Source organism: Neolamprologus multifasciatus, chromosome 19 (genome assembly GCF_963576455.1).
Source record: "Neolamprologus multifasciatus chromosome 19, fNeoMul1.2, whole genome shotgun sequence".
Classification (NCBI taxonomy): domain Eukaryota; kingdom Metazoa; phylum Chordata; class Actinopteri; order Cichliformes; family Cichlidae; genus Neolamprologus; species Neolamprologus multifasciatus.
In genome coordinates, this window is record NC_140457.1 from 9487486 (window position 1) to 9513466 (window position 25981).

The following is a 25981-nucleotide window of genomic DNA, read 5'->3' on the forward strand; positions in this document are numbered from 1 at the left end:
GTGCAATCTCATTCTGCTCATTTGTCCAACCTCTTCTTTTTATTTCGGTTGCTTGCTTTAGGAGTTGCCACAGTTCATCGTCAGCCTCCATCTCACATTATCCAGCATCCTCTTTAGTCACACCAACCCTCTCCATGTCCTCCTCCACTACATCTGTGAATCTTCCGCTTTTTCTCCTGCCTGACATCCACCTTCAACATCCTATGTCCAGTATTGTCTGTCTAACTTTGTCTCCTACTTCTCAGCCTGAGCTGTCAGTCTGATGTACTCATTTCTAATCTTGTCCATTCTGTTCACTCCAAATGAAAATTTTAAGTACTTTCACCTCTGCCCTCTTGTCTTTTTTGTCAGCACCACTGTCTCCAAGCTATACATCATAGCAGGTATCACTACCATCTCGTAAAATTAAGTTAAACAGACTCTTGCTGCACTCTGTAATTAGCTCCTTAATGACTCGGTCCAGTGGTAAACAGTTTGGTATCCTTTCAGAATAAATGAGGATAAGGTTTCGAAGAAAAAGCTTCCTTCTTCACTAATATTTTTTCCCCTTACACTCATTCTCCTTTAGCAGTTTAGTACATAACTTTTGAAAACTGTGACTAATTATGTTAGTTTGCTTTGGAGTTATCCCTCATTTCACAGACAAATAACTCTTTGTGTATGTGTGTGTTTTTCCATGGATCATACTTAAGCAGACTTCATTTTTTTTCTTATTTCTGGTTATATGTGGCCTACATTCAATCTTTTTCCACCTTCTTTAATTTCCTTTCTCTTTTTCCCCTCATTTTTTCCATTTTCTCCTCTCTTGATCTCTTGAACAGTGCGTGATTAAGCAACCCTATTTGCAGCAGAAATAGTTTTAAAAAAACGAAAAACTATTTCCTCAGTCATTTTATTTATAAGCATTATTTGCTAATGTTTTCTCATTTTCTTTTAGCACTTGTTGTACTTTCTTCTTCCTTAACACCATAAAGTCCTACACGAATGCAGCTTGCTTTACTTTCCCGTAGTTATGTCTTCCTCCTTTAGGTAGCACATGGCATGTCCAAACATTGATTTTCTTTTTCTTTACAATTGCGACCTACAAATGTATTACAAATATCAGAAGCGAGTGACTAAAAGATGCATAAAATGCAAGAAAAGCCTCAGTAATCGGGATGAGGGAGCTCCGCGGTGAAGCGCAGACACATCTGAAGCGTCTGCCGCCTGGCGGAGCGCACAGCGCGGTCAGCCTCCTCCCGCAGTCGCGCCGCTGAATCTGGATACTTGTCTCCTCTCAGCTGTATTTTCCTCCTCTCCACCTTTGTGCTGTGATCGGCTCTCCCAGTCTGTTTCTCACACCCACCCCGGTACCCCCCATCCGCACCCCTCCTCCTTCCCACCTCCATCCCACCCTACCCTACCCCATCCACCGCCACCCCCTCTCCTCCTTTTAGCATCTGAAAAGACCACTGAGTGAGAATCGATGGCGCAGAGGCCCGCTTGACAGGACAATAAACCACAAAGAAGGGGTGAGTTTTTTTCCCTCTCTTGGTTGTTTTTTTTGAATTGCGGAATTAACTCTAATGGCACAACCATAAGGGGATCGCTCGAGGCTGGCTGCGCGGAGATGATATTTTAACACACGGCATCTTTTGTTACCGCGATATGATTTACAGCAGGCGTCAGCTGCCGTGGTCCCACTCAGGGGGTGGGGGGGGAGAGAGAAAAAATTATATATATATTTTTCTAAAAATAAATTTAAAAAAATATACCGTAAGGGGAAACCAGCGGCTCTGCATCCAGCATCGTTTGGGACATTAATTTCACATGAACACACATTCACCTTACGTAACCTATAAATGCATCACAGAATCCAAGAGAATAGCATGGCACTTGCCGCTGCAGCTTTAGATGAGTGTCGTTTGCCTGGATTTCATTGGGCGATGCGGTACCTTGAGGGTGTTAATGCGGTTGTCTCTTGTTGTAAACAAAAATATGTCAGCGGAATCGGAGAGGGAGGCTTGTCTTGTCTTTTTGAGGGACCTCCCCGGGAAATTGAGCGCAAGGCAGTGAGTAATGTTATAATTGGCTTGCTCTGCGCCGAGCTTTTCCACATTGCTTCCCTTTTCAGCCATGAGGAGAGGACAAGTCACATCCAAGGCGCAGGGGGAGCCGTCTATTTACAGCTGAGGCGCTCAGATCTGCCTCTCACGTCTGTGAGCGCCACAACAATAGCTTCCATTTTCCTCATCAGCCTCGGGCATAATCGATAGTAAAATATATATGTGTGTATTACATTATTGTTAGTGCAGATTTGGTCCAGTCTCCCAGGTGTCTGCTACAAAAATCACACCAGCACTGCCCACAGCTGAGAAGAAACTGATGAATCATATATTGATCTTATGTCTCAGCGTTCAGATGAGAATGTGTTTTGGCTGCTGATAACCTCAAGTGACCTGACAGCATGTGGTGGTCTGTTTGTGCCCCCCCTCCTTGCGTACAGCATCTTCACCGGCTACCCGCACTGTGAGACGCAGCGATGCCCCAGCAGAGGGAGGTCTCGTCTCCGTCCCGCCGCCTCGGCCTGGCATCCACCCGCCTCCAGACACTGATGCCCGACCACGACTTCCCATGAGGCCACCACCAGAACTCAGCTCGACCGCTCTGTATGGGGCCTCTCACATATGAAGTAGGTTCCTCTTATATATGGTATATGGGTGAGATACATCCAGTGCTCATATTTTACATCAGGACTATAAAATGGCCCAATAATTCTCGTTTTCAGATCAAGACAGATTTCTGGATTCAGTTTTTTCACGTTTCCTTGTGAAACATGTGACACTTTTACTCCTTCAAATTTATAAAAAGAAATATTTGTTAATTGAACCATTTAAAGACTAATAGCCACGAACATTACTTTATATTTTCTGATTATTGTGTGAGCTCTTGCATTGCAATATTGAAAAAGACCCACACACAAAACACCGTTTAAATTTATTAGAGTTATTAAATTATTATTTTTTAAGTGGTGTTGAGCAGTAGTTCTTCAGGCTTAATGAAGGTCTTTGGATAGCAGCCTGTCACAAAAACCACATGTCATTTGATTCTTTATTTGAATCTATCAAAAATAAAATCGAGGATAACACAATTTGACAGGCATAAAACTGAAAACCTGGCAAACCTCAGCATGCTGTGCAGAGTGTTCTTAAAAAAAATCGGAGGAAACTGAACAAGTGGAGGAAAAAGGAAGAAATGGCAGACCTAAAAGACAATCTACAGCACACAAGCAGTCCATGAAATTGCTTAAGTGTAGGAACAATTTTAGCAAAGACCTGATTTAGGACCTGAGAGATGCATCCCTTCAGTTGATCCATCTATTGTTCATTGAAACCTTCCCAGAAATGGTCTCAAAGGAAGGGAAACAGGGATGTAATACTGAATAATGCCAAATTACACAGGAATTGGAGTAAAAATCGGTATGTACAGAGGAAATCAGGACAGAGATACATCTTTAAAACAGTGTGGAGGCTCTCCATGGTTTGGGGCTGCCTTTCAGCCAGTGGTGTTGGAGATCTTGTCAAAATTTTAAATGCAGAAAAGCACCATCAGGTTTTTATACACCATGTAATACTATCTGGAAACACAAACACACACTGACAATGCAGCAGAAGCATATCTGGATAGGAAAAAAACACAGCAATGGACTGACTTCCCTAGAGCCCAGATACTGAAGCAGTGTGGGACAGAGACTGGGACAAAAGGGAACCGACATCCAAAGAAGAAGCTCTGAATGTCCTGCAAGAATCCCCGAGGACTATTTCTGAAGACTGCTTAGAGAAAGCTTGCCTCAGAGAATTGAGGCAGTATTGAAAAATAAAGGTGATTAGACTAAATAGTGACATATTTCCACATTTCAATAATTCACTGCACCTAATTCGAATTTTCCTATTAAATATGAAGAAATGAGGGGTGGCTTGAGAACAATACCGAAGCAAGGGTTAACAAAATGATTTAAAATATCTTTAAATTCAGATAAATAATGCACATGGGAATATGAAGCAACTTTACTTGGTTGGGTTTGCAAACTGACAGCAGGAATATTGTTTGTAGTAGAGGTTCTTAGAAGTTTAGTTTACAAAGAGCAGAAGCTTAAATTCACAAAAGAAAATGTTTTTACCAGAGGAGAATAAGCTAATCTCTGGTTCTGCAGGAAGACGCAAAACCAGGAATTGCCATGGTCTGAACTATGTGTAACAAAGCCAAGTTTCTTTGGCATATTTTATAGATTGTAAGAGTGTGTGGCCTCATTTCATTTCTACAGTTTTTAATTTTGTCATTAATTTGTTAATTATAATTTTTCCAGGCTAAAAAAAAGTAGAATGATGATTAAAATAAGTGTGGATGATGGACAAATAAACTAATTACTGTTTTACTGTCCCCGTATCCAGTCACCGGCTCCATCTATTGAGTCAGTTTCAGCAAATGTTGTCCACCCAAACTATCTCTCGTTCAAAAGCAGATTTAGCCACTTAACTGGCTACGCTGTCCTTAAAACCAAGCAGCTTACATCAAGTTTCAAAATGTTCACTGTTTCCTCCTCTTCCTTTCAGTTGACATGGAGGATGAAGATGGGACTTGTCTACTTGATGTTTTGTGGTGAGTTTCTGATCTGTAATCGTACAGCAGGTTAAAAAACAAAAAAACAGTCTCAAAGATATTTAAAGTACATAGATTATAATAAATGAAGCCATGAATAAATACTCACTAGGTTATTAACTGATTTTTTTGTTCTTTGCCTTTGTAGTGACCCCCAAGCCCTGAACGACTTCCTTCATGGGACCAATGAGGTAACAAATACTTAAATAAAGGGACTCAAATGGGGAAAAAAATCAATGGTGCTAATGATGGGTTTGAGTTGGAAATATTTCTTGGCACATGGTACTGAGAAATGTCTGGAGGAGCGCAGAGAGTGTGAAAGGGACTCGTTATGTAGTACTGCGTGAATTTCTCAGCACGTTTGCGTGAGCCCGACTTAAAATTGGCTGATTTTATTCCACCAGCTGCAGACTGAAGACCTGCTCATTAACTCCTCCTCTGGGGAGCCCTCCCTCTTCACAGATGCCCCGGTGAGTGTCTGGATCCACAGCCAGTAGTGTCACAACAAACAGCATTTTCCCTCAGGAGAATTGTGTTTTTCTCCCCTTCTGTGCTTGAAAAAGCTTCCTGTTAACTTGTGCTAATCACACAGTTCTCCCCTATTTTCACTCAGCTTCTTCTCTCTGTTGTCTACACCTTTCTGTTTACCTCCCACTGCTTCTTCCCCCAGAGTCCCGTCTCTCTGCTGGGAGATGGCAGGGACTCCCCAGACACGCCTCCGCCTGGATGTGTGGATCTGTCCTTCCTGGAAGAGGCCCTCCTGTCATCTCCAGAGGGTGGAGAAGACCCACAGGTGGTGCAGGGTGAGCCACCTGTGGAGGCAGCTTGTGAGGCAGAGAAGAGAGAAGTGGAGGAAGAGGAGGAGGCGGAGGTGGCATGTGATATCCTCCAGCAGAGCCTACAGGAGGCTGAGATCACTGAGCAGACCATGGCTCTGGAAGCAGGTCTGGCACAATCAGGGGACAGCCTGTCCCTGTACTCACCGGCCCCTCTCCTTTCTCCACCCACCGCTCCATTCATTCCTAAATCTGTGACCTTGCCTGTGACCACGGCATTGCCCAGAGACACCCAGGCAGCAGTGGAGCCTCCCCAGCCCTCCCTACTGGCTGTCGGGCCTGGATGTCCTTCTTTAAAGCCTGCCGCCCCTCCTCAGCTGATGGGGCTACTACCTGGAAATGTATTTCCTGCTCCTTCTCCAGAGACCTCCTTCTCTCTAAGTCCTGCCCAGGGCTCAAGTATGATCATCCACAAGGCTGTGCCGAGCGTTGCCAGTCGACCTCTTATAACTCCAACCCTGAGAGCAGCAGCAGCAGCAGCAGCACCGAGCATCGTCCTGCAGCGCGCACCTCTTCCTATACAGCCCAAGTTGCCCATCAGCATTCAGCCCAGACTGGTTCAAATTAGCCCCAAGCCCTCTGGGCAGAAGCCCACTCCTGGTCTTACATTCGTCCCTGGGACTGCCTCACCAAACATTCTATTGTCTCAAGCAGCGGGCCAAAAGACTGTCGCTCCGCCACCGCAGCCCACCCAGCAGCTCCCCAAACCAGTCAGCCTGCAGCTGGTCAATCAGGGTGGCTCCTTTGTGCTCCAGCCTCAGGGACTATTCCAAGGCCAAAACCAGTTCCTTCTTCCGGGCCAGTGTCCTGTTACAATCTCCCAGCCTGTCAGTGCAGCACGACCGCTGCTGACACCCAGTCACCAAGGCTCATCGGTTCACAGCATGACCCCCTCCACTGGGCAGCTTGTAGACGGCTCTCAGATCTTAACTGTGCCCCAAAGACAGCTGAATTTCAGCCCTGTGTTCACCACCGCAGCTGGGCAGCTAGCGCTCCGCCAGGCCACTGTGCTTTCAGGACCTTTGCAGCTACAGTCAGCACCTGCTACTGTCTTCCAGATGCCAGCACAGCTGGCTGGAACCTATGCTCCAGGAGGGCAGGGGCAACGTGCCACCCTGGTCCACAGTCCTGCTCTTGGAAACCACATTACCTTGATCAACAGTTCAGGGGTGCTACCCCCAGATCTTACTTCTATCTCAATCGTTAATGGCCCCTCAATGGTTCAGGGGATGCCTTTTGCTGCCCAGGGCCCAGCTCCTCCGAGAGGAGTGACAGAAGGACAGCTAAACCTCCAGCAGGCCTCGGTGGTCCTGCTGCCAGAGAGAACTATTCAAGAAGAGAGGACCAGCTCTGAGGAGACTTTTCACCAGCTACAACAGGTGAGCTGTAATTGGAGTGTAGAGGCGAAGGAAGGAGCTTTTGGTGTAGATACTTACAAAGTAAAACTGAGTAGCTGCTTTAACATAAAATAACTTTGAACTGTCTGATTTCTTACTGTAGTAACACACGAGATGCCTCAAAATGCCTAAAATCCCATTTTGCCCACAGAGATTCAGAAAATATTCCCTCCATAAACAAAGTCTACACGGCTACATTTACATTTTTTATCTGTTCCTGAACTTAATTACCACACAATAATAATATAACTTTGATATAAAGACTTGATGGTCATTGTGCTCAATTACACAACCCAGTTTTATCTGACTCTAACGTCTCCTTCTGCAGCCCTATGGACACACTCTCCAGCACGTCTCTGTACAGCCCACCACTTCTGCAGGGCTGCAGTCCTCCTCTCCCCCTGTGGTTACAGTCCTACAGCCACCTCCCGAAGCACCTCTGGCCCCCGACCCTGCAGAGATGCCCAAACTCTTGTTGCCCCCATCAGACATGACCCAAGTGGTAGAGGAGGTGACCCACTCGATGAGTCAGAACCAGGCCTTTATGCAACATCTGCAACAGGTCAGAGCTCGAGCAACCCCCTGCGAATTTTACATTTACATGACAGCAAGAAAGTGCCGATTCTCATTAGTGAAGTGGATGTAAAAATATAAGCAACAGGCAGGTAAACGGTAGAATGTAATTTAAGGTCTAACTTTACAGTACAGAAAGTTTACAGAAAAGGACAAAATGATGGTGTATTAAAAAAGGAATTTCACTGATAGAAACAATTTATGTTATAATAACAAGCCCTGGGTGCAAGTATGTGATTATGTTTCAAATAGCTGCTGCTATTTGATAGACTTGCCTCTGTTTCCTGTGGAAGCAGGCTCACCAAAAACAAGGATTTGCCTGAAGTTTAAGGCTCAGGCAAACTGGAAGAACTTAGATAGGTGATACAGAGAGAAGTAAATGGACTGATTCTTATATAGCGCTTTTCTACTCTCCCAGAGTCCTCAAAGCGCTGTATACAATGTGCCACATTCACCCAATCACACCCATTCTCCCAAGCACTGACTCTAAACTGAGTGCTTTTCTAACAACATTCACACACTGATGGATGCAACGGTGAGCAACTTGGGTCTGGCATGCAGACTGGAGGAGCCAGGGATCGAATCACCAACCTTCGGATCAGTAGGTGACCTGCTCTACATCCTGAGCTACAGCCACCCCCAAGAAGTTAGACGACCTTTATAAAGATGTGCAAAGTCAAATGTTAGATTTTTGAGTTTGCTGCTTTAAGGAGGGACTATGTCACCCCTCATTTCTAGCATAGTTGTGGCCATAAACACTATAGGATTCAAATTACAAAAAGAACTCGCAATATAGCATGCTTGTTGTTTGTTACGTTCACTGGTAATGCAGAGAAAGAACTGAAAAGAGCTGTAAATATTCATACCTTAGAGAACTTGGAGTCTTCAACTCTTCGGCCTGCAGCTCAGTCTCCTGGCGTTTTCTCAGTGCCACCATCTCCTAAACAGACATCACAGCAGGTCTCTTTACCATCTTGTAAACTTTCCCTTTCGATCTTGCCAAAAGTGAAGTTAAATAAATTAAAATAAAATGTGTGCAGCGCTTCTGGTATAGATCTGTAATGTCAAGTTGCCTTAAAACAATAGAGGCAATAAAGATGCAGTGGTGAAGATAATATAAGACGATCTAATTTGTCTGTTTTTTTATGATTCTTTCTACCACAGCAAGCACTTAGTCCCCCGATCACTTCTGAATTGTTGGTTGGAGCGCTGCCTGTGGTGCCAATGGAGTCGCTCGCCTCACCAGTCACCAGTGACAGAGAGTCCCAACCTCAGACCCATGCAGTCTCCGGTCAGGACACCTGCACAGTGATGTCAGACCAGTGTGTTGAGGTTTCTCCGCTTCACTCGGACCCTGAGAATACGCCACTGATCTGCTCCCCCTCTCAGATTCAGGACACTGGAAGACCAGCAGCAGCAACTTTTTCCCCTCAAACCGGCCCTCAAATTGCTCTGCCAGGACCTGAGAATTCAGTCCCCCAGACTACAGCTTCCCAGCCACACAGTGAACCCCTGGTTCAGTACGAAGTCCCTCATCAGCTACAGGTATCGCAGGCCTTGTTTGCCCACAACCAGGTGCAGATCCAGTCATCTGTTTCCAAGCCTCTGCCCCAGGCTCAGGCCTCAGTTTCACGGCCCCACACCCAGGTCTCAGTTTCCCAACCCCAACTATCTGTTTCGCAGCCTCAGCCTTCAATCCATACTTCAATCCACAGCAGTCAATCCCCTCTGCCTGTCAGTGTCTCGGTGCCTCAGCAGCAGCCTAATCCCACAGCTGCATCTGCAGTTCTCTCCAAAGCAGGAGACGACTCTGCTGCCCAACAGCACACACAAAACAGTGAGTTATCTGCTAGTTGATAAATAATATGATTCTTAATTAGCTTCTTTTTTTATTGCCCCCACTATTGCTATCGCTTTTATTATCTTTCATTTCCAGTTAATTCATTATCATTATTGCTGCCACCGTTTCTGTCATCCTTGTAATTCTGTCCTCTATCAGAGCCAACAGCTGCCTTGGCCGTGGAGAGTAAGGCATTTACTCTCGATGTCCATCCACCCTCTCCTGCAGCCCAGGGGGTCCAGGGGCCCCCTGCTCCCATGGAGTGCGCCCCCATCCAGACAAGTCAGCAGACGAGCACCAAGGTGAGCAAAAGCTAATATCCAATTACTTGAAGTCTGGTTTATTATTTAATTTTAAAAAAATGTAATTGTTATTATCAGTTAATAGTATAATTATTTTGTCAGTGTATTAATTTCTTGCTATGTTTCTAAAACAATTAAATTCTGACCAGCGCCTTCATCATTTCATGATGTTCTTTCTTGTGATAATATGGTGTTTAGTAGGTTTAGTGCTATTAAAATCTGTAATCTACTCATAATTACTATACATAATTTCTCCTCTGTACTGAAATGAAAGAATAAAAGATGGCAAGCTTTGAAATTATTTGTTTAATACTGCAAATGTGTAGCGACTGACTTCAAAATGCACCCGCGTCTGTCGTTTTTAACTCGTCCAAAATGTTGTGCGTCTGCCAGCTGGCAGGTCCTCTGGAGCTGCAGAGAGAGGAGAGGCTCACACCAGCAATGCGCAGGCACAGGTAAGACAACAAAGAACATTTCTGTACTGCTGAAAGTCGTCATGTAAGACGCTATAGTGTCTTTCAGGGTTTTTTTTCCTGGTGAATAACAGGAAACTGTCTGAAATGCAAAATGTTGAAAATATAATGCAGTGGGAAATTATTGCAGACGTATGAATGTTGTGTGTATTATGATGTATGCACTTTTGGCCATGTATCATTAGAACAGGGGTGTCCAACTCCAAGCCTCGAGGGCCAGTGTCCTGCAGGTTTTAGATCTCACCCTGGGTCAGCACACCTGATTCACATAATTAGTTCATTACCAGGCCTCTGGAGAACTTCAGGACATACTGAGGAAGTAATTTAGCCATTTAAACCAGCTGTGTTGATCAAGGACACATCTAAAATCTGCAGGACACCGGCCTGCAGATTCTGATTGATTCTAATGCAGAGTACAATCATTACTCTGCATTAGAATAATGATTGTACATAATTCCTTAGAAGCATTTTTTTTTCTTGTTTGTTGGACTCTTATTGTGAAAACAGTGCAGTAATTAGTGATTCTACAAGCATTTTCTGCTATTGACAGGAAAGATGGGAAGTTAACACAAAGAGAAACTTCTGTCACTTCTCTTGTTGTTGATGATGAGGTTTTGGAGTATTGGATGAGTATGCTATCTTACGTTGGTTCACACCAACTGAAGCGTGAGGCCTCGCATTTTAAAACATTGTATAATTTGATTTAAAATCACTTTATATTCAGTTATTGATTGATCTTAATATTGATTGAGTTTAATAAGATTACATGACAATTACAGGTTATCTATACCAGTATCTCAGCTGATGGAGGAATCCAAATGGTGTATTGATAAAAGCTGCATTCAAACTGGAGGGGGGCGGTTGTGGGCCCAAAGCAGGTTGTCTGCTATTTGGAAGGTCCGTGTTTAAATCCCTAGCTCCACTAGTCTGCATGTTGAAGTATCCCCGGGTAAGATACTGAACCTAAAGTCGCCTCAGTATAGACAACACACACCAGCAAACATCAGAGTTTACTTGCATCACTGCACACACACGGCATAAACTCAATGCTGCACGGTTCAGAAAGCTTGCCCAGTGGGTGAAGCGGATTCAGATTCTACATAATAACCCAAAGTCTCTCCCCTGAAGAGTTCACAGCCTGGTAGCAGCTCCCCATGTCTGCGGTGCATATATGTGTGTGTCTTGTCAGCCCTGCACCTACTGTATAAAAAGGTAGAGGTTAATTGGCAAAATGTGCAACAGGTGTGCCAGTCACCTCACTTGGCACTGCTCCCTGAATCGCTCTGCCCCACCTTTCCTCCTGCAGCTGAGCCCCAAAACCACACAACATGAAACATAAAACATAAAGTTTCCTGTAAACTGCTACTTTTCATGGCTCTTGAAGCTGATAAATGTAACAAAATTAAAAAAAAACCCACGCTATTAGATGGTTCCACCTGTGTTTTGTGTATTGTCCTACTTCTTTTGTGCTGTAATAAACTACTGTAGGTTTAAGCTAACGTGGAGTTTTTATTAAACCCTTCAGGTTCCAGCAGCAGCTTTGTTTGGACCATGGAGCAGTGCAGACTCCACTCACTGGCCCAGCCTTCTCCACACTGAAGGACGCTGTTAAACACCTGCTGCCATACCACACCTGCGCTGGTCACCTGCCCACTCAGGATGACTTCAATTTAGGTTAGCTTGATCGCTGACTGATTACTGACCTAACCATATCCTGCACATAAATGTATCTGGAAGAAGAAGGGCCAAACTACTTTATAACTCAATAGGATGTAATTATTTTATCATATGAGTTATTAATGATGTTCCTCTTCACAGTGGACCAGGAGTTCGACACTGTGTCAGGTTTCCTGCTGAAACGCACCAAGGACATGGTCAACAAATATAGGCAGCTATTAGTTAGAGAAGCCCAGGTGAGACACCTCCTCTGTGGCGGTATTGCTTCAAAACCAAAACAATGTCTGGATGTTGAGTGACTCAGTTTGCTTAGTTTCAGATGTTGATTCTCTATAATCGTCTTCTCAGTACTGTTTGGATCTGTGTTTAAGGGGATTTGAACTTGTCTCCACAGCAGGAGAGTCCCTCAGCAGAGATGGTAATGCTGGAGCGTCTCTTCCTCCAGGCCGAGCGATACGCTCTAGCGGAGGACAGACGGCGAGCCCGCAGAGACCCAGGTCAGTGTCACAGCAGGATTAAAGAAGTACCGCCGCCTATTATTGTTACTATTATTAAAAAGAGGTTCGCTATGTGTGGGTGGTGTGTTTGCCAAAATGCAGATGCCAGTGCTGAAGTAAATCTGAACCGGCAGGGAAAAAACGAATTAGTGAAACAAACTTATTAGCACTGCTTTTAACCTGCAAATTTGCTCCAGAGCAGCTCCCAGGTGTTAAGAAGTAATTAAATGGTGTAAATGTGGAGCAGGGTGTGCTGAGAGAGACTCAGCATGATGATGAAAAACACCGTTATGTTAATTAAACATTTGGAAAAGGGGCAGGAGGTTGTTGAAAGCTGTTACGAAAACTAAGACATCAAACTATTCGTTTCATGTCTGTTTGCATGCGCTCTCTTCAGGCGCACTGCTGCATTTTAATCTGGCAGTTCTATAGCTGGATTAAAACATTATGTTTTGGGGGTGAAGGCATAGGCAACTAAAAACACAGCTTTGTGCATAATTAGAGAAATTTGTTTGGATAATTTTTTTATTCTCTATGATCTGATCCTTTAGACTTTTATGCCTGAAAATTCTTCATTTTAACAGCATGTCTATGTAGAATTAAACCAGCCAAACTGGATAATATTGTTCAATCAGCTCCACTTTCCTTTTTCCAGAGTCCTTTATGACAACTTTGGCTACGTCAGCGTCTTCCCCTCATGCCCACCCCTCTGGCAGCCCCTCTTCTCCCCCAGCCTGGACCAGACTGTCTGACAGGCCTCCGGGACTGAAGACCTACCGCTCCAGCTCGCGGGGGGCTCTGAGACTCACCATCAAGCAGGAGTCAGGCTCTCGTAAGGTGATCCACAACTCGGCCTACGACCCGGGACTCAAAAGGGACCACACGGGGCAGCTGACCAATGGTGGCGGGGCTGTGAACGAACGCCACTCTGAGGCACCCAACAGAGAACCCAAGCGTCCTCAGCATGACGAGGAGATGACCAACGGAGCTCCGCTCAGTAACACTGCTGAGCAAGTCTCACAGACAGCACCCACTTCCGTAAAAAAAGTCCCAAACCCTCTTTCTATGCCAGAGCCGCAGGATGTGTGCTTTGAGTTGCCTCCCAGAGACGTCAGCGCTCCAAAACTGAAATGTTTCAGGGTGGATGCGTCCCCTCGGGCCGAGCAGCGGTTCAGCCCGCCGCCTCCGCCTTTCCAAGAGGACAACATGCTCAGTGAACATCTACAGAGTGCCATCGACAGCATACTGGAGCTTCAGCGCCTGCAGGGCCCCTCTGCAGCCCCGACAAGGGCCACGTCAGGCCCGTCATTGGACCAGGCTGTCACCAGCATCCTGGAGGGACACCTGTGAGGTAATCTGCATAGACAGGCATCCACACAGATCCTAAAACATCGAAGTTGAAGTAAAACAAAGGAAGGTGTACAAGACTTCTTACCTGTTCCCAGAAGGGTTTCAGATTTTACGGAAAAAGCGAGGAGAAAAAAAGTTAAGAGGCACTATAAGCAGATGCATACCAGACAACAGCACTATCTATAGTCCGATAGATGTTAGATACTTCATTTTGATGTACGTTTGTGGAAAAAAAATCTATTTGAATAGGAGCTATATTGTTTCAGTGGTAGTTGAGTCATTCAGAGGTTTACGACACTGGTGTAACCTTCATCAGCATATAGTATATAAGTAATAGTGAGGCAAACGAAAACGTGGAGTAGACTGAGATTATTCAATAGTTTTTTATAAGATTTCTTTCGAAAATGTGAAGTTTTCTTTTGCATAGTGCCAAGCTTCCAGGGTATTTATTTTGATAATCTGTGCCAATTGTGTTTTGCGCAGCGAAGGTGTGCGTGCGTGTTTTCCTTTGGATTGGTTTGCGTGGATCAGATAAGTGCGTGTATGTTTGTGAGTGAGAGTGAGAGAGAAGACATTGCATCCTGCTATGGGACAGTACAAAAAAAACAAACAAAAAAATATATATACAATTCCCGCAGGCTCCATCATCTCGGCTTAATGAATGAAACTCCAAAGAATTTGTGCTACATCCTGAATACACCAGCAAACGTCCGTGTTGTGTCTCTTCCCACAAACTGGAGTGCGTCCTTGTTATAGCAGAAATAACCCGAGGGGGGTTAAAATACATATTAGGCAGTCATGCTTTGTTATTTTTCATTTTTTGGACCCTTGCTGTCACTTGTGCTAGAGTCTTAACTGTGAAAAATCTCTAGTTTTCTGTGCGTTTTCAGAAACAATAATGGTTTCCCATACTGTATGTATTAACATGCAAGCAATAATAAGTTGGGGTTGTTGGGAGCAGTGGTGGTGCAGTGAAGAGGAGGAGATGACAGATCTTTGCCTGTTTTGCTTATTGGTGTCATTGGATGAGAACAAAGATTATTTATCATTGACTAAGATGCTTATGCCATCATCAAAGCCCGTGTAGTTTAGAAATTGTGTTTCTAACATGTTTTAAGGGCTTTGAGGGTACTTAACTGCAAACGTGACCATGAAAATGTCCATTTTAGGGAAAAAAACCCACCAAAACAGACAAACTGTACAGATATTGAGTCTCTCTGCATCGTCAAACAGCCTTTGACCAAAAACTAGAGGAACCATCCGCTTCTCATCTCTTTGTTCTCTTTGTTTCTAGCCCGCTGTCCTAAAGCTGGAGCTTTATTTTACCGCAGCCGTCGTCGAGCAATATATGATTTTTGCGACATCTTATGTTAATGTGACAATCTTATTGGTCTGTGTGAAGGTGTGAATTCTGGTCATTTTGGGGTCATTTGTAACAGCTGTACGACTCTCTCCCTCGTGAAACGCGTGCAAGATGTTCCTTGTGGATTTTTGCCTAGAAGGTCGAAACGTACAAGCGGCAAATAGTCTCCTTTTTTTGTGATATTACATGAAAATTTGTTTTAAAATTTTGCTTTTGCAAATCCCGTAAGGGATCGAGGTTTGACTTGCAAATTGGAATTGTCGAGAAAATGCCTTATTTTAATTTCAGTGTACCTGAATTGGAGAAAAAAGCTGATTAATGTAGTGTTTTTGAATACTTTTGAATAACATCTGGTGTTCTGAAAGTGAAAATAACTTGTCCCTTCAAAGAAAAAAAGATCCAGAGATTTGGGGCTAAATCTGAAACTCATTTCTTGAAATGTATTGTTTGGTTTCTTTTCTTTTTTTTCTTTTTTTATCTGTAAAAAAAAAAAAAAAAAATTGTCTTTTGTCGCAGTGAACAAAAGGAGTTAAATATGCAGTAATTTAGTGTTGAAACTCTGCGGGATTACAAGTGGACACACACAAGAGGATTCACTAAGGACTCTAAACTTTTAAAGTTTCCTGCAAAAAGGTTAGAAGTGAAACCATGTATATGCTTGCCAACATAGACCGTATATAAAGGACGGACATGGGCAATTTGACACGATGCACTGTTTGTGAAGCCTTATTTTCTTAAGCCTCTAGCTGAGTGTTTTTGTTTTGTTATTTTTAACCCAGGTACCACAACATGGGAGAGATCTCACTGTGAAATATAAGACAGGGACTGATTTGGCACCCTATGATTGCTAATTGGGATGATTACCTAAAGTTAAGACCATAAATTCATCAGGAAAGTGTTTACTGGAGGCAGAAATCAAGGAAGCTGAGGACCATTTTCTAAGTAAAAAAAAAAAGAAAAAAAAAAAAAAAAAAAAAGGTTTTCCTAAGTCAAAAATTCAGATTATCGCCTCAAAAATTTCTTTTGACATTGAAATTAGGATAACCTCAAATTTTCAGTGGCAGAAAGAAGCTTCTACACTTTTCCAATTGACTTCTGTACAAGCAGACCTTTTTCACAAGCACAAGAGTCGCCCCCTGCAGGCCACTGAAAAGAAAAAGAAAATGCAGGTTTAAGGTGCTTCTGCAGTGAGCCTGAAACTACAGCCTTCTTTTATATACAGTCTATGTATGCTAACTTAGCATGAGGCCTAGCAGAAACAGCTAGCCTGGTTATGTCCAAAGGTAAATGCCTACCAGCGCTGCTAAAGCCAAGTTAGCGGTCACCTTTCAAAGTAGTTCCCAAAATTCCTTAAATAGAATACCCCCAATTAAAAGCAAAGGCTTTCTAATAACTTAAACTGAATCTTCAGGTGTGTTTCCACCCTCAGAGGTTTTCACTGTAATGCAGTAAAGATGTCAGAGTGTTTTTCATAACACAGGATTGCACTCTTTATCACCGCTAGACTTCTTCAAAGGGTAATTCCACCAAAATTTACTTCAAGAAAAAAAATGAAATAATTCAAAGTCAGTCCATGTTAATAAATCAAGGGCACCCAAGAAATGAAAAGTCAACTTTGATGGAAACCCCTTGGATGAAGCAGCATCATGTGCCATTGTTATTGTTGCAGTGTCAAACACTGACCGTTAGAAATATGCTTAGTTTGTCAGCGTCTTAGGATAAAGGGATTCTGCATGTTGAGCCATTTTATTTATTTATTTGTAAATGTGTTTTATTTAATTTTCCTGACTGAACTGTGAAACCAGGGGAGCTCATAACTAATTCAACTTCAGATACAAAACATTTGACTGACAGATTGTTTCTGATGCCAAAATCAAGAGGCCTTAATTCAGCAAAACTAGATTGTAGAAAAAGAAAATCCACTTAAAGACTCCTTTGACCTGAAAGTCACGAGTGATTCATATATGAAATGTTAAGAAAACCACTTTTGTACTCATTTTTACAGACTATTTATTAAACTGTGATTTTGTAAGAAATAAACAAATGAATGTGGCTGTGTCTTGTTTCGGGGGGTGGGGAGTGGATGGAGGGTATAGGTGTGTTCAATAACTCAAGATTAATAAACATCACTTATTTACTGTATCATTCACAGGAAAACATGAATAAATATAATGCAGCTGCTTCCATAAGGTAAATTTCTTATACTCTAAAGCTTTGCAGAGGGTTAAATCTTGTAATTTATCTTCATCACGTCCAAGTTGGCAGCTTTTCTTTACTGTGCAGTTTGGATTCTGTGAAACGACGTCGCTGTTAAACTGAAACGAGCTCATGTCCCGACACAGTCTCCGGTTAGGTTTAGGGGTTAAGAGGCACGTTCATACGCGCCATGGAGAGGTCCCAGCCGTCCGGAGAATCGGCACCACAACATAAGCAGGAGTTTAAATAATTGACCAAGTGAAAAACGCCAACTGTACTTACATTTTGTCTCCCCTGCTGCGACAAGTGTACAAAACCACAGACGCAATACATTCAGGCCCAGAAACACCTTGACTAACTCATCCTTGAAAAAAGGAAATAGAGCAAAGATGGATTTTATATTCATGGAATTCCCAGGAAAATTCAGTTATCATCTATTGACCTAAACCAGACAACAGAATGAAAACTTAAGCTGGACGGAGAGCCAAATAATTTAAGGTCCCATAAAAACAACCATCTCTCTGCAAAGCAAATCATTCATAATAAGCTGCTGACCCACAGGGGGTGGAGCTGGAGGTCAATAATTGTAAGTGGGGGGGGGAATAAAGTAGCAGGCAGCAGCCTTTTCTAAAAATCTGTTCAAGCTTTATGATTGTTTGGTTTTTTTGTTTTTGTTTTGTTTTTTTTAAATAAAAAAAGTCCACATGCGAACAACGAGTCCACGACATTGTAAGGTTAGTGTTTTACCTAGATTTCTCTCCACAGGTAGGGTCAGTTACTCTTACTGGCATTTGGCATCAATGTTCTTTGCCCAGTGGGGTCCTGACAGCAGCCACATACTATAACATTTCCATCCCTGCTGCCCAATTAGTGCGTTCACGCGCTCACTAAAAAAAGCAAAAGCAGGTTGGAGAAACTGATGGAGTGGCTGTTGAGTTTCAAAGTAAAAGAGTAAAATCCAGGTTTCCTATCCAGGTGCGAGGCTAGTCGTGCCCTTCTTGGAGATGGAAAGTCAGTTGAGTTTAATGGGCAGGTCCTCTCCGTATTTGCGAAGTAACTTGCTGTGATTGTGATCGATGGACCACAGAGGAGGGAGGTGGCGAGGCTGCATGGTGGTGAGGAAATGCTGCCTCCAGCGACGCTCCAGGACCATCAGTCCCCGCAGGCCTTGCTCAGCGTGCGCTTGCACCAGCTTCAGACCGTGAGGCACGTACGCCTCGTTTAAAATCCTTCAGAGGAGACAGGAGCGGTCAGAGTGAGCGCAGACTAGCAAAAACGATCATGATACACTACATGCAGCTGTTTAAACGTACAGTGATGATTAGGACTCAACCAATAATTTGGTTCACTGAGTGGGCTGTTAAATTATGAATGCTTCTTAGAATATTTAAACTGGGAACTAAGTAAAGTTAAATGTGACTGTACACTTATGTTTCACTGTGCCTGTGATTGGCAAGTACAAATCTTTGCACAAGTGGTTCACAAAAAGTATAAATAAATTCCTTATTCGTCTTACATCTGTGCATTTTTCTGTCATTTGACCACTTAAATCTCTGGGCTTGTTGTCCTGTTGCATGACACTGTTTCAGCCTAGTTTTAGTTATTGGACAGATGGCCTCACATCTGACGTCATTTAGTATACAGAGAAGTTCATGGTCGACTCAGCGACTGTAAAATCCTCAGGTGTTGGGTCTGTAAAACAAGCCCAAATCATCACCCCTCCACCACCGCTTCATAGTTTGTACAAGGTATTTGTGTCGATATCTCCCACTTTTAGTCTCATCTATTCAAAGCACACTCTTTGTCTTGTAGTTTTTTCAGATGCAACTTTGCAAACCCAAACCATGCGGCCACGTTTTTGTTAGCGAGAAGAGACTTGCTCCTGACTGTCCTTCCAAACAAGCCATACTTGTTCTTTTTTAATTGTCCTGTCACAGCTTTAACATTCAACATACCAACTCAAGCCTGTAGAGTCTGAGATGTAGCTCATGGGTTTTTTGCAGTCACTGCTTGGTTACATCAGCAGTGCTCAGCTTTACTTAAAACCTACACGCTAAAGTATTAAAATAATTTAAGGTATCATTAAGACACAACCATAACTGACGTGTGATCACGTATCAGTTTAAACTCACTTAGTCTCCAAATTGGCTGCTTGCTGCAGCGCTTCCTCCGTCACCTCCTCTTCGTCATTCAAATTCAAGAAACTCTTGATTAAAGCCTGCAGCTCCTCTCGCCGTTGTTCGGGGAGTCCTTCCCCGGCAGTGAGCAGAGCCCGAGCCGCCGAGCGTACTTTCCGTCGATCAGAGTCCTCAAAGATCCGAACTCCCTCCTCGCAGCCCTGAGGGGCAGAAAACTCTTCAGCCAGCTGCTGTTTCAGGAAGCTGTCGTGTACATTGGAGGCAGCGTGGCAGCTGGTGCACAGCAGCAGGATGTCATGGGAGTTGTGGTCCTTCATCTCTGTGGGAAAATGCCGTCTGTACTCATGCGGCACAATATTTTTCCTTAAGGATCAAACAAAGATGCATGTTAATCACGTCTGCAGTTGGTGGCACCACAAAATAAGACATTTATACTTAAACGGCACAAATCTGTGCATTTAGCAAGGCAAATGATCTTCTGAAGTTCAGAACAAACTGCCATTTGTCAAGCAAATTTGTTTTATTGGTTCTGTGCTTGAGATCAGACAAGCAGAACAAGTTCTAAGTAAACTTTCAATATAAATCAACTGCAAAGCGAATAAGTGTGTCAAACCTGATGTAAGAATCTGCTTTTCCACAGACCACACAGAGATTCTCCTTGGCAGTCAGGTAGTAATCCTGCTGCGAGTCAGGACGTCCCGACGGCTCAAACAGCAGCCTCACAATAAAAGGCTCTTCACTCTCGAGCACTGCGTCACAAACAGAACAGCATCGGGTTTTCAGGCTATTCTTTGAACCTTACAGGGATGCAAATGCATGACAGTATTTACAGAGTTTGAAAAGAAAAAGCAACGAAACAAAAAACACATTGTATAGTTCAACACACTATTAATACTAATACACTTTTTTAAAAATGCATAAATATATACACTTTATACTGGTGACCACTAGTGCTACTCCAGAGCCTTCCAGTAGACACACGTCATTGACTTCCTCTTATAGTTATCACTTTCGAAGAAAAACAAACAACTAAAAAGACCCTTGACCTATGCCCTGGATTGCACGTTTGAAATCAAAGCAGGCTTCATGTTGCTGTGAAGTAATGACTAAGAGCATGCTTTTTGTAAGGAAGGATGCTCCTGACCAATGCCTTCTCATAGTAAGTCCTTTAGTATATACAAAAAACAAAACTAATTACAAATACTGCATATTCAGTTAAGGGTTTTTCATAATCAAATCCTATTTGAAATGCTGCCGACAAGCGTGACACTGTGCACCAGGTATAACACGACAACTTACTGAGTAAACACCTCAGAAACCCTACGATGTGGTCTACAGCAACCTGATTAATATTTAAGCATCTAATTGCAAACATTGATACTTAGAATAAGCATCAGAACCAATAAATAACCAACTAAATGTAAAGCAACAATAATTCAAAAATGAAATTTTAAAGACAGGAAAGTAAAACAGGATATTCTAAGGAGCTGTTGCAGGAGCAGCAACGCATGTCAAGTCTGGCTGTTTACAGAGAGTCACTGAGAGCCAAGAAAATAAAGAGATCTGTGCAGCTGCTGCAAGGAGTGAGACTCAACATGAAAGGGAAAAACAAATTTAGGTTGTACTTAGGACAGCTGAAAGGCAATAAAGAGGGTTTTATCCAGCATACCTCCTATTCCTTTATCAAGGTACCATTTGGCTTTTTTCTTGTCACAGGTACACAGGGGTTGGCCATCTGGTGCATGGAGGAAACAGTTATCATAGAGGGGAGATTTCCTGGAACAGGCAGAGAGAGACAGTATAAAGCAGTTTACATTCATATTTTCCTGTGCAAACGATGCCCCAAACTCACTGTACTGTAAGAACGGAAAACAAACAACTGCTCATCCTCATCTAAGAATGAGCTTCTTTGTCATTAATAACACTCACCTGGCAGAATACCCGGCACCCAGCGATTTCCTCTTGTGATTCTTTCGAGGGTCTGAGACTTGCTGATCTCCAGACTCTGGGTTTTCATAGCCTAACGACCTGGCCCTCCTCTTCCTGTCTCCATCACCAGCCCTGTCATCTCTATCTCCTTGGCCCTTGAATGGCACATCGACCAGACCCTGGCAGCGGGAGGCCAGCTCAGAGTAAGAGCTCCCACTGGAAGAGGCGGGACTGGCTTCAGACTGAAAGCCAAGGAGATGTAGGAAGAGAGCAATGGAAACCTGGGCATCTCTAGCAGCATAAGTCATCTGGAGCGAGCAAAGAGGTAAAGAGAATTATTTTGACAATACATGTTTTTGTTCGATTAGTTTGGCATGGCAGAAGAAACCAGCGTCTTGTCTGTACAAGTATAGTATTTGCAATACAGTAAGATCCCCACCTGCTCCTTTGTCAACTGATTTGCTTCCCAATCACTGCAACGCACCTCTGGAGATTTGTCTAGAGAGATTTTCAACACATCTGCTGCCAGTGACTTCAAACTGAGGCCGTTACTTACTGAAGTTTGCCTAAAAGGGAGAAAGAAAAAAAAAAAGAAGGGTGTATTTGCAATTGACACAAATAGTTTAAATTATAAGCAAGAGCAGAATTATTTTTACTTTTGTCGCAAGGCAAGGTGACGCAGGTCAACCGTACACGTCAGCGACAAGCCGTAGTCACGTGTCAGCCGCTTGCCATCTTCGTAGCAACCAACTCCCACTTTAAGAATGTGTGGGTTTCTGAGAACTTCCATTAAGGTGTGTGGGAAAGGCTGCTGACTGCTGCGAAACGATAACAGCCTCACCAGGATGCACAGACCCGAGTAAGAGGCCATCTGTAGCAAGGAGACCACAGCGGCTTTGCCTTTAGCAGACACCTGTATCAAAACAACAGCAGCTGGGTCAGAAAACACAGAGACAGTTGTGTGAGGTGATGATAATGGATGATGCTTAAAAGGGAAGAAATCCACCACAATTGTGTAATGTCATTAATGTTTTGTAAAGCTCAAGGTGTTTGGTTGTTGGCAAGAACAAAGGAGGGGGTTTATGCATCTACACCAATGACACCTGGTGCAAAAACAAAGACTGTAGACAGCCATTGTCCCCCGGATTTGGAATATTTGACTGAAGTGCAGACCCGTCTACATACCTCGTGAGTTTACTGTTGTCATGGTAACGGCCGTATGTACTACCCGATGCTAATGCTAACTCGGCCATGGAGGAGCAATCAGCAGAATTCCCATCCAAACGCAGTGCACATTATAGCTGGAGACTTCAACCATGCTGATTTAAGGTCAGTATTCCCCAGATTTGAACAGCATATTAAATGTGCAACGAGGGGGGGAAAAAAAAAAAAAAAAAAAAAAAACCCACACTGGATAAAACCTACAGCAACATCCAAAAAGGCTTGTGCACATAGGCACAATCATCCAATGGAGCTCTAACATCCCTGCGGTTTTAAAGAAGGCCCAACAGCATCTGCACTTTCTGAGAATCCTCAGAAAAATGGACCTGAAGAAGGAGCTGCTGACTGTCTTCTACCGCTGCTCCATTGAAAGTGTGCTGACATATTGCATCGGTGTGTGGTTCTCCAGCTGCACCACAGCACACAGAGAGGCACTCCAGAGGGTCATCAATATGGCCCAAAAAATAAATAAAAAAAATAAATTAAAAAAAAAATCATTGGACATCCTCTTTCCTCCCTGAGGGACCTGTACAGCACTCGCTGTCTCAAGAGGGCACGCAGCATCCTACGGGACTGTACACACCCAGGACACCGGGTGTTTAAGCTGCTGCCGTCTGGCAGGAGGTTCAGGCTGCTGAGGTCCCGAACAAATAGACTCAAGCACAGCAGGACCAATAGCCCTAATCAATGCAAATAGCTGACCTGACTGGCTACCTACCTGAACTTTTTTTTTTTTTTTTTTTGGGGGGGGGGAGAACAACGGTAAAAACAGTAACATATATATTATTATATTTCTAACAAGGTGCAATAACAATTAATGTGCAATAATAACAGTGTGCAATACAAATACACTTATTCTTCTTTTTTATTACTAAGTTAATATACTGTGTTGTGTTTGTGTTGCGTTGTGATGTGTCATATCGTGACGTGTTATATGTAGTGCCGACGTAGGACAGTTTTCCAATTTCATTGTACTATGTATGACTGTGCAATGACAATAAAGAGTTATCTTATCTTGTTGTCAGCTTTTAGGGAAAAAGTCGGAATTCCTCACAACCTGAACCCTGAACCCCATGGCCAATTATTCTTCTACATTTAGGTGGATTTCTCTCCTTTTTTTTTTTTTAAAAAAAAAAAAAAAGGGAAAAACATGGAAAAGGTATTTCTTACGGCGGAAGTCTTTACCCATTCGCAGTCAAATCCCAGCACAGGGAAGACTGACAGTTCTTTTTGCATTATTGGCCACAACTGCTGCCACTCTTCATCAGAGGTCACAATCACTGGTTTGATTCCCAGCAGGTGATCAGAAGACGGGATCCGGGCAGGAAGTGTGGTCTGGCACTGTACAGTCTGAAATTCATCCTTTACATCATGTGGCGGCTGTATGCATGTACACTCCACAGCTGTGACCTCTGTGGCCTTTTCCTCAAGATTGTGCAAGGAATCTGCGACCTTCTGGATGGAAGGTAACCTTTTCCTTTTTGTTCGATACACCCGCCATATGAGCAGCCCTCCCAAGGTTGCCCCTAGTACTGCCGTTACGACAGCTGTTAAAGGTCCTCGATGAGACATGCTGACTTGTAATGATCCTAATCAGTCTGAAGTTCAAACCTAGAGCCAAAAACACAGTGGAAGCAGTGAGTGAGACCATCTGCAAGTTTTATTCAGCTTTTCTGTTAAAATAAATTAAAAACAAACAAACAAAAAACAACAACACCAAAAACAAAGGAGAGATGACCTACCTTTCCTGCATCAGTGAACCCAGCTGTTGCAATTTAGACAGACAATGCGCATCTTTGGAACAAAACCAGCAAAGACAGGTTATTTTATAAATGCCCTTCATAAACAAATCTTTGTCTAGGTTTTATACTGTTTTACAGCAGTCTTATAATCTGTTTTATAATCCTCACACCATCAATCTCTGCCCATCAACATGCAAAATCCAGGAAATCGTTGGCCAAGTTAATCATGTTTGGTTATTTTTTTTATTCCAAGAAGCCAGACTTTGTAGTAAATTTTAAGCACTCTTGAGCTATTGTTGTCCAATCTTTAAGGTAATACAAAGTTTTAATTTAGACATTAGCTGCATTTTACTCATTTTCACAAGATTTTGATCTACTATTCAATGCCATCTAAAAAGGATATTTTTGGCAACGGCTTCATTTTTCAGTATGACAATCTGAAACACACTGACAATGCAATAAAAACATAAGTGGATAGAAAAAAAACAAAACAATGGAAATCTGGTAGCCATGTTTTGTCCTTAACGTTATTGAAGCAGTGAACACTTGAACACCACGCAGCCAAAATCCAAATACGAGCTTTAAATGTCCTTCAAGAACAAAACTATGTCTGAAGAATATTTACAGAAATGACAAAAAAGCCTAAGAGAGTTCCGAATTTACTTAAGAATAAAGGTGGTCAGACCAGATGCTGTCTTCCAAGCAATACATGTTACAGTAAACATTTGCTCCCATTTTCCTACAAAATAAAAAGAAATGAAGCGTGACTCATGTATAGTTAGTAGCTGCAGCTCTTGATGGTAATCCTGCCATTATATATTTGCACATGTCCTTTCGGGTCCTAAAACAGGATTAGGATTATTGGGGAAATTGGGGGACAAAACAAGGGCGAATTTAGCGTAACATCGGTCAACTTAGCTGACACTGGTTTGTAAGGATAGGCTAGAGTTATAAGATCACAGCAAAGCAAAAAACAGCTATTGTTAGTTGTTACAAAGAGCAAACACCTCTCGATCAGGTGAGCAGCCAGCTGTCACTATACCGTTTGTTAACACAACTTTTGCTAGCTTCCCTCTGCGACGTAGCTTTAGCAGAAATAAACATCGATAAATTCAGTTCTTCAAATGTCTATCACTTTTAAATGCAAGGCGTACCGCGAATTACGTTCTGCCTCCAATCCCGTTTAGTGTCCTCCACTTTAGTCAAAGCAAAGTTTAATCAACGTTAGCTTGGTTAGCTGCTGGAGCTAACCGGTTAGCTTGTGAGCTCTTCAGCCCCAATACGTCCTTTAAATGCAACCTGGACGCTAATTTTTAAGCGCAAAGTAGCACACGTACATACCATGCCACGTATTCTGCAGCTTACCTTTACACTTTCGAACAACACAACGCCACTTTATCTCACATGTACACTTGTTTGCTGCGCTCGTCCATCTCTTCCAGAGTGCATTTATATGAAGCTGCAGCGCCACCTGTTGGGGGGATGGACCAATAACACAACAGACCACTGGAGCCCATAGAATTTTAGCTCTCTGGCAGTGCTTATTGGGTGCGAGCACTTGGAAGGTGATTGCCAACAGCTTTCACACATTTCTGTAATTAATATTTAATATTACATTGGTACAGTGGCAACTAATTGCTAAAAGAGTATGTTTTGTCAAAAAAAACAAAAAACAACTACCCATTAAATCAAAGACATGATTTTTAATCATACAAAAAAAAAAAATGACACAAATTATCAATTTTACAACCTGAAACCAATTAATATTCTTCTTCTTTTTCTTTTTAAATAAATCTATGAAAATAATTT

General features: G+C 42.9%; 2 protein-coding genes across 6 annotated transcripts; one reads left to right on the forward strand and one right to left on the reverse strand.

The window, feature by feature from the left end:
- Window positions 1-1252: 1252 nt before the first annotated feature.
- LOC146495957 (BRD4-interacting chromatin-remodeling complex-associated protein) lies at window positions 1253-17823 on the forward strand. Of its 3 annotated transcripts, none has more exons than XM_085143372.1 (14): window positions 1253-2051; window positions 2486-2671; window positions 4593-4638; window positions 4787-4829; window positions 5043-5108; window positions 5309-6853; window positions 7200-7433; window positions 8609-9281; window positions 9444-9586; window positions 9980-10041; window positions 11585-11733; window positions 11878-11972; window positions 12131-12233; window positions 12889-17823. In XM_085143372.1, exons 3-14 carry the CDS (start codon window positions 4598-4600, stop codon window positions 13581-13583), a joined length of 3849 nt encoding a protein of 1282 aa, XP_084999498.1. In that variant the 5' UTR covers window positions 1253-2051; window positions 2486-2671; window positions 4593-4597; the 3' UTR covers window positions 13584-17823. The 3 variants fall into 3 exon arrangements, with proteins under 3 accessions (XP_084999498.1, XP_084999497.1, XP_084999499.1); XM_085143371.1 differs by having other exon boundaries at window positions 1253-1511; XM_085143373.1 differs by having other exon boundaries at window positions 1253-1511; window positions 2486-4638.
- exd2 (exonuclease 3'-5' domain containing 2) lies at window positions 15440-25763 on the reverse strand. Of its 3 annotated transcripts, none has more exons than XM_085143389.1 (10): window positions 25538-25763; window positions 24173-24224; window positions 23616-24041; window positions 21866-22122; window positions 21649-21775; window positions 21210-21517; window positions 20950-21056; window positions 19894-20029; window positions 19275-19643; window positions 15440-18371 (listed from the first exon to the last, which is right to left on the reverse strand). In XM_085143389.1, the coding sequence occupies exons 3-10, from the start codon at window positions 24000-24002 to the stop codon at window positions 18155-18157; spliced, it is 1908 nt and encodes a 635-aa protein (XP_084999515.1). In that variant the 5' UTR covers window positions 24003-24041; window positions 24173-24224; window positions 25538-25763; the 3' UTR covers window positions 15440-18154. The 3 variants fall into 3 exon arrangements, with proteins under 3 accessions (XP_084999515.1, XP_084999513.1, XP_084999514.1); XM_085143387.1 differs by having other exon boundaries at window positions 23601-24041; XM_085143388.1 differs by lacking the exon at window positions 25538-25763 and adding an exon at window positions 25327-25519 and having other exon boundaries at window positions 23601-24041.
- Between the last annotated feature and the right edge of the window lie 218 nt (window positions 25764-25981).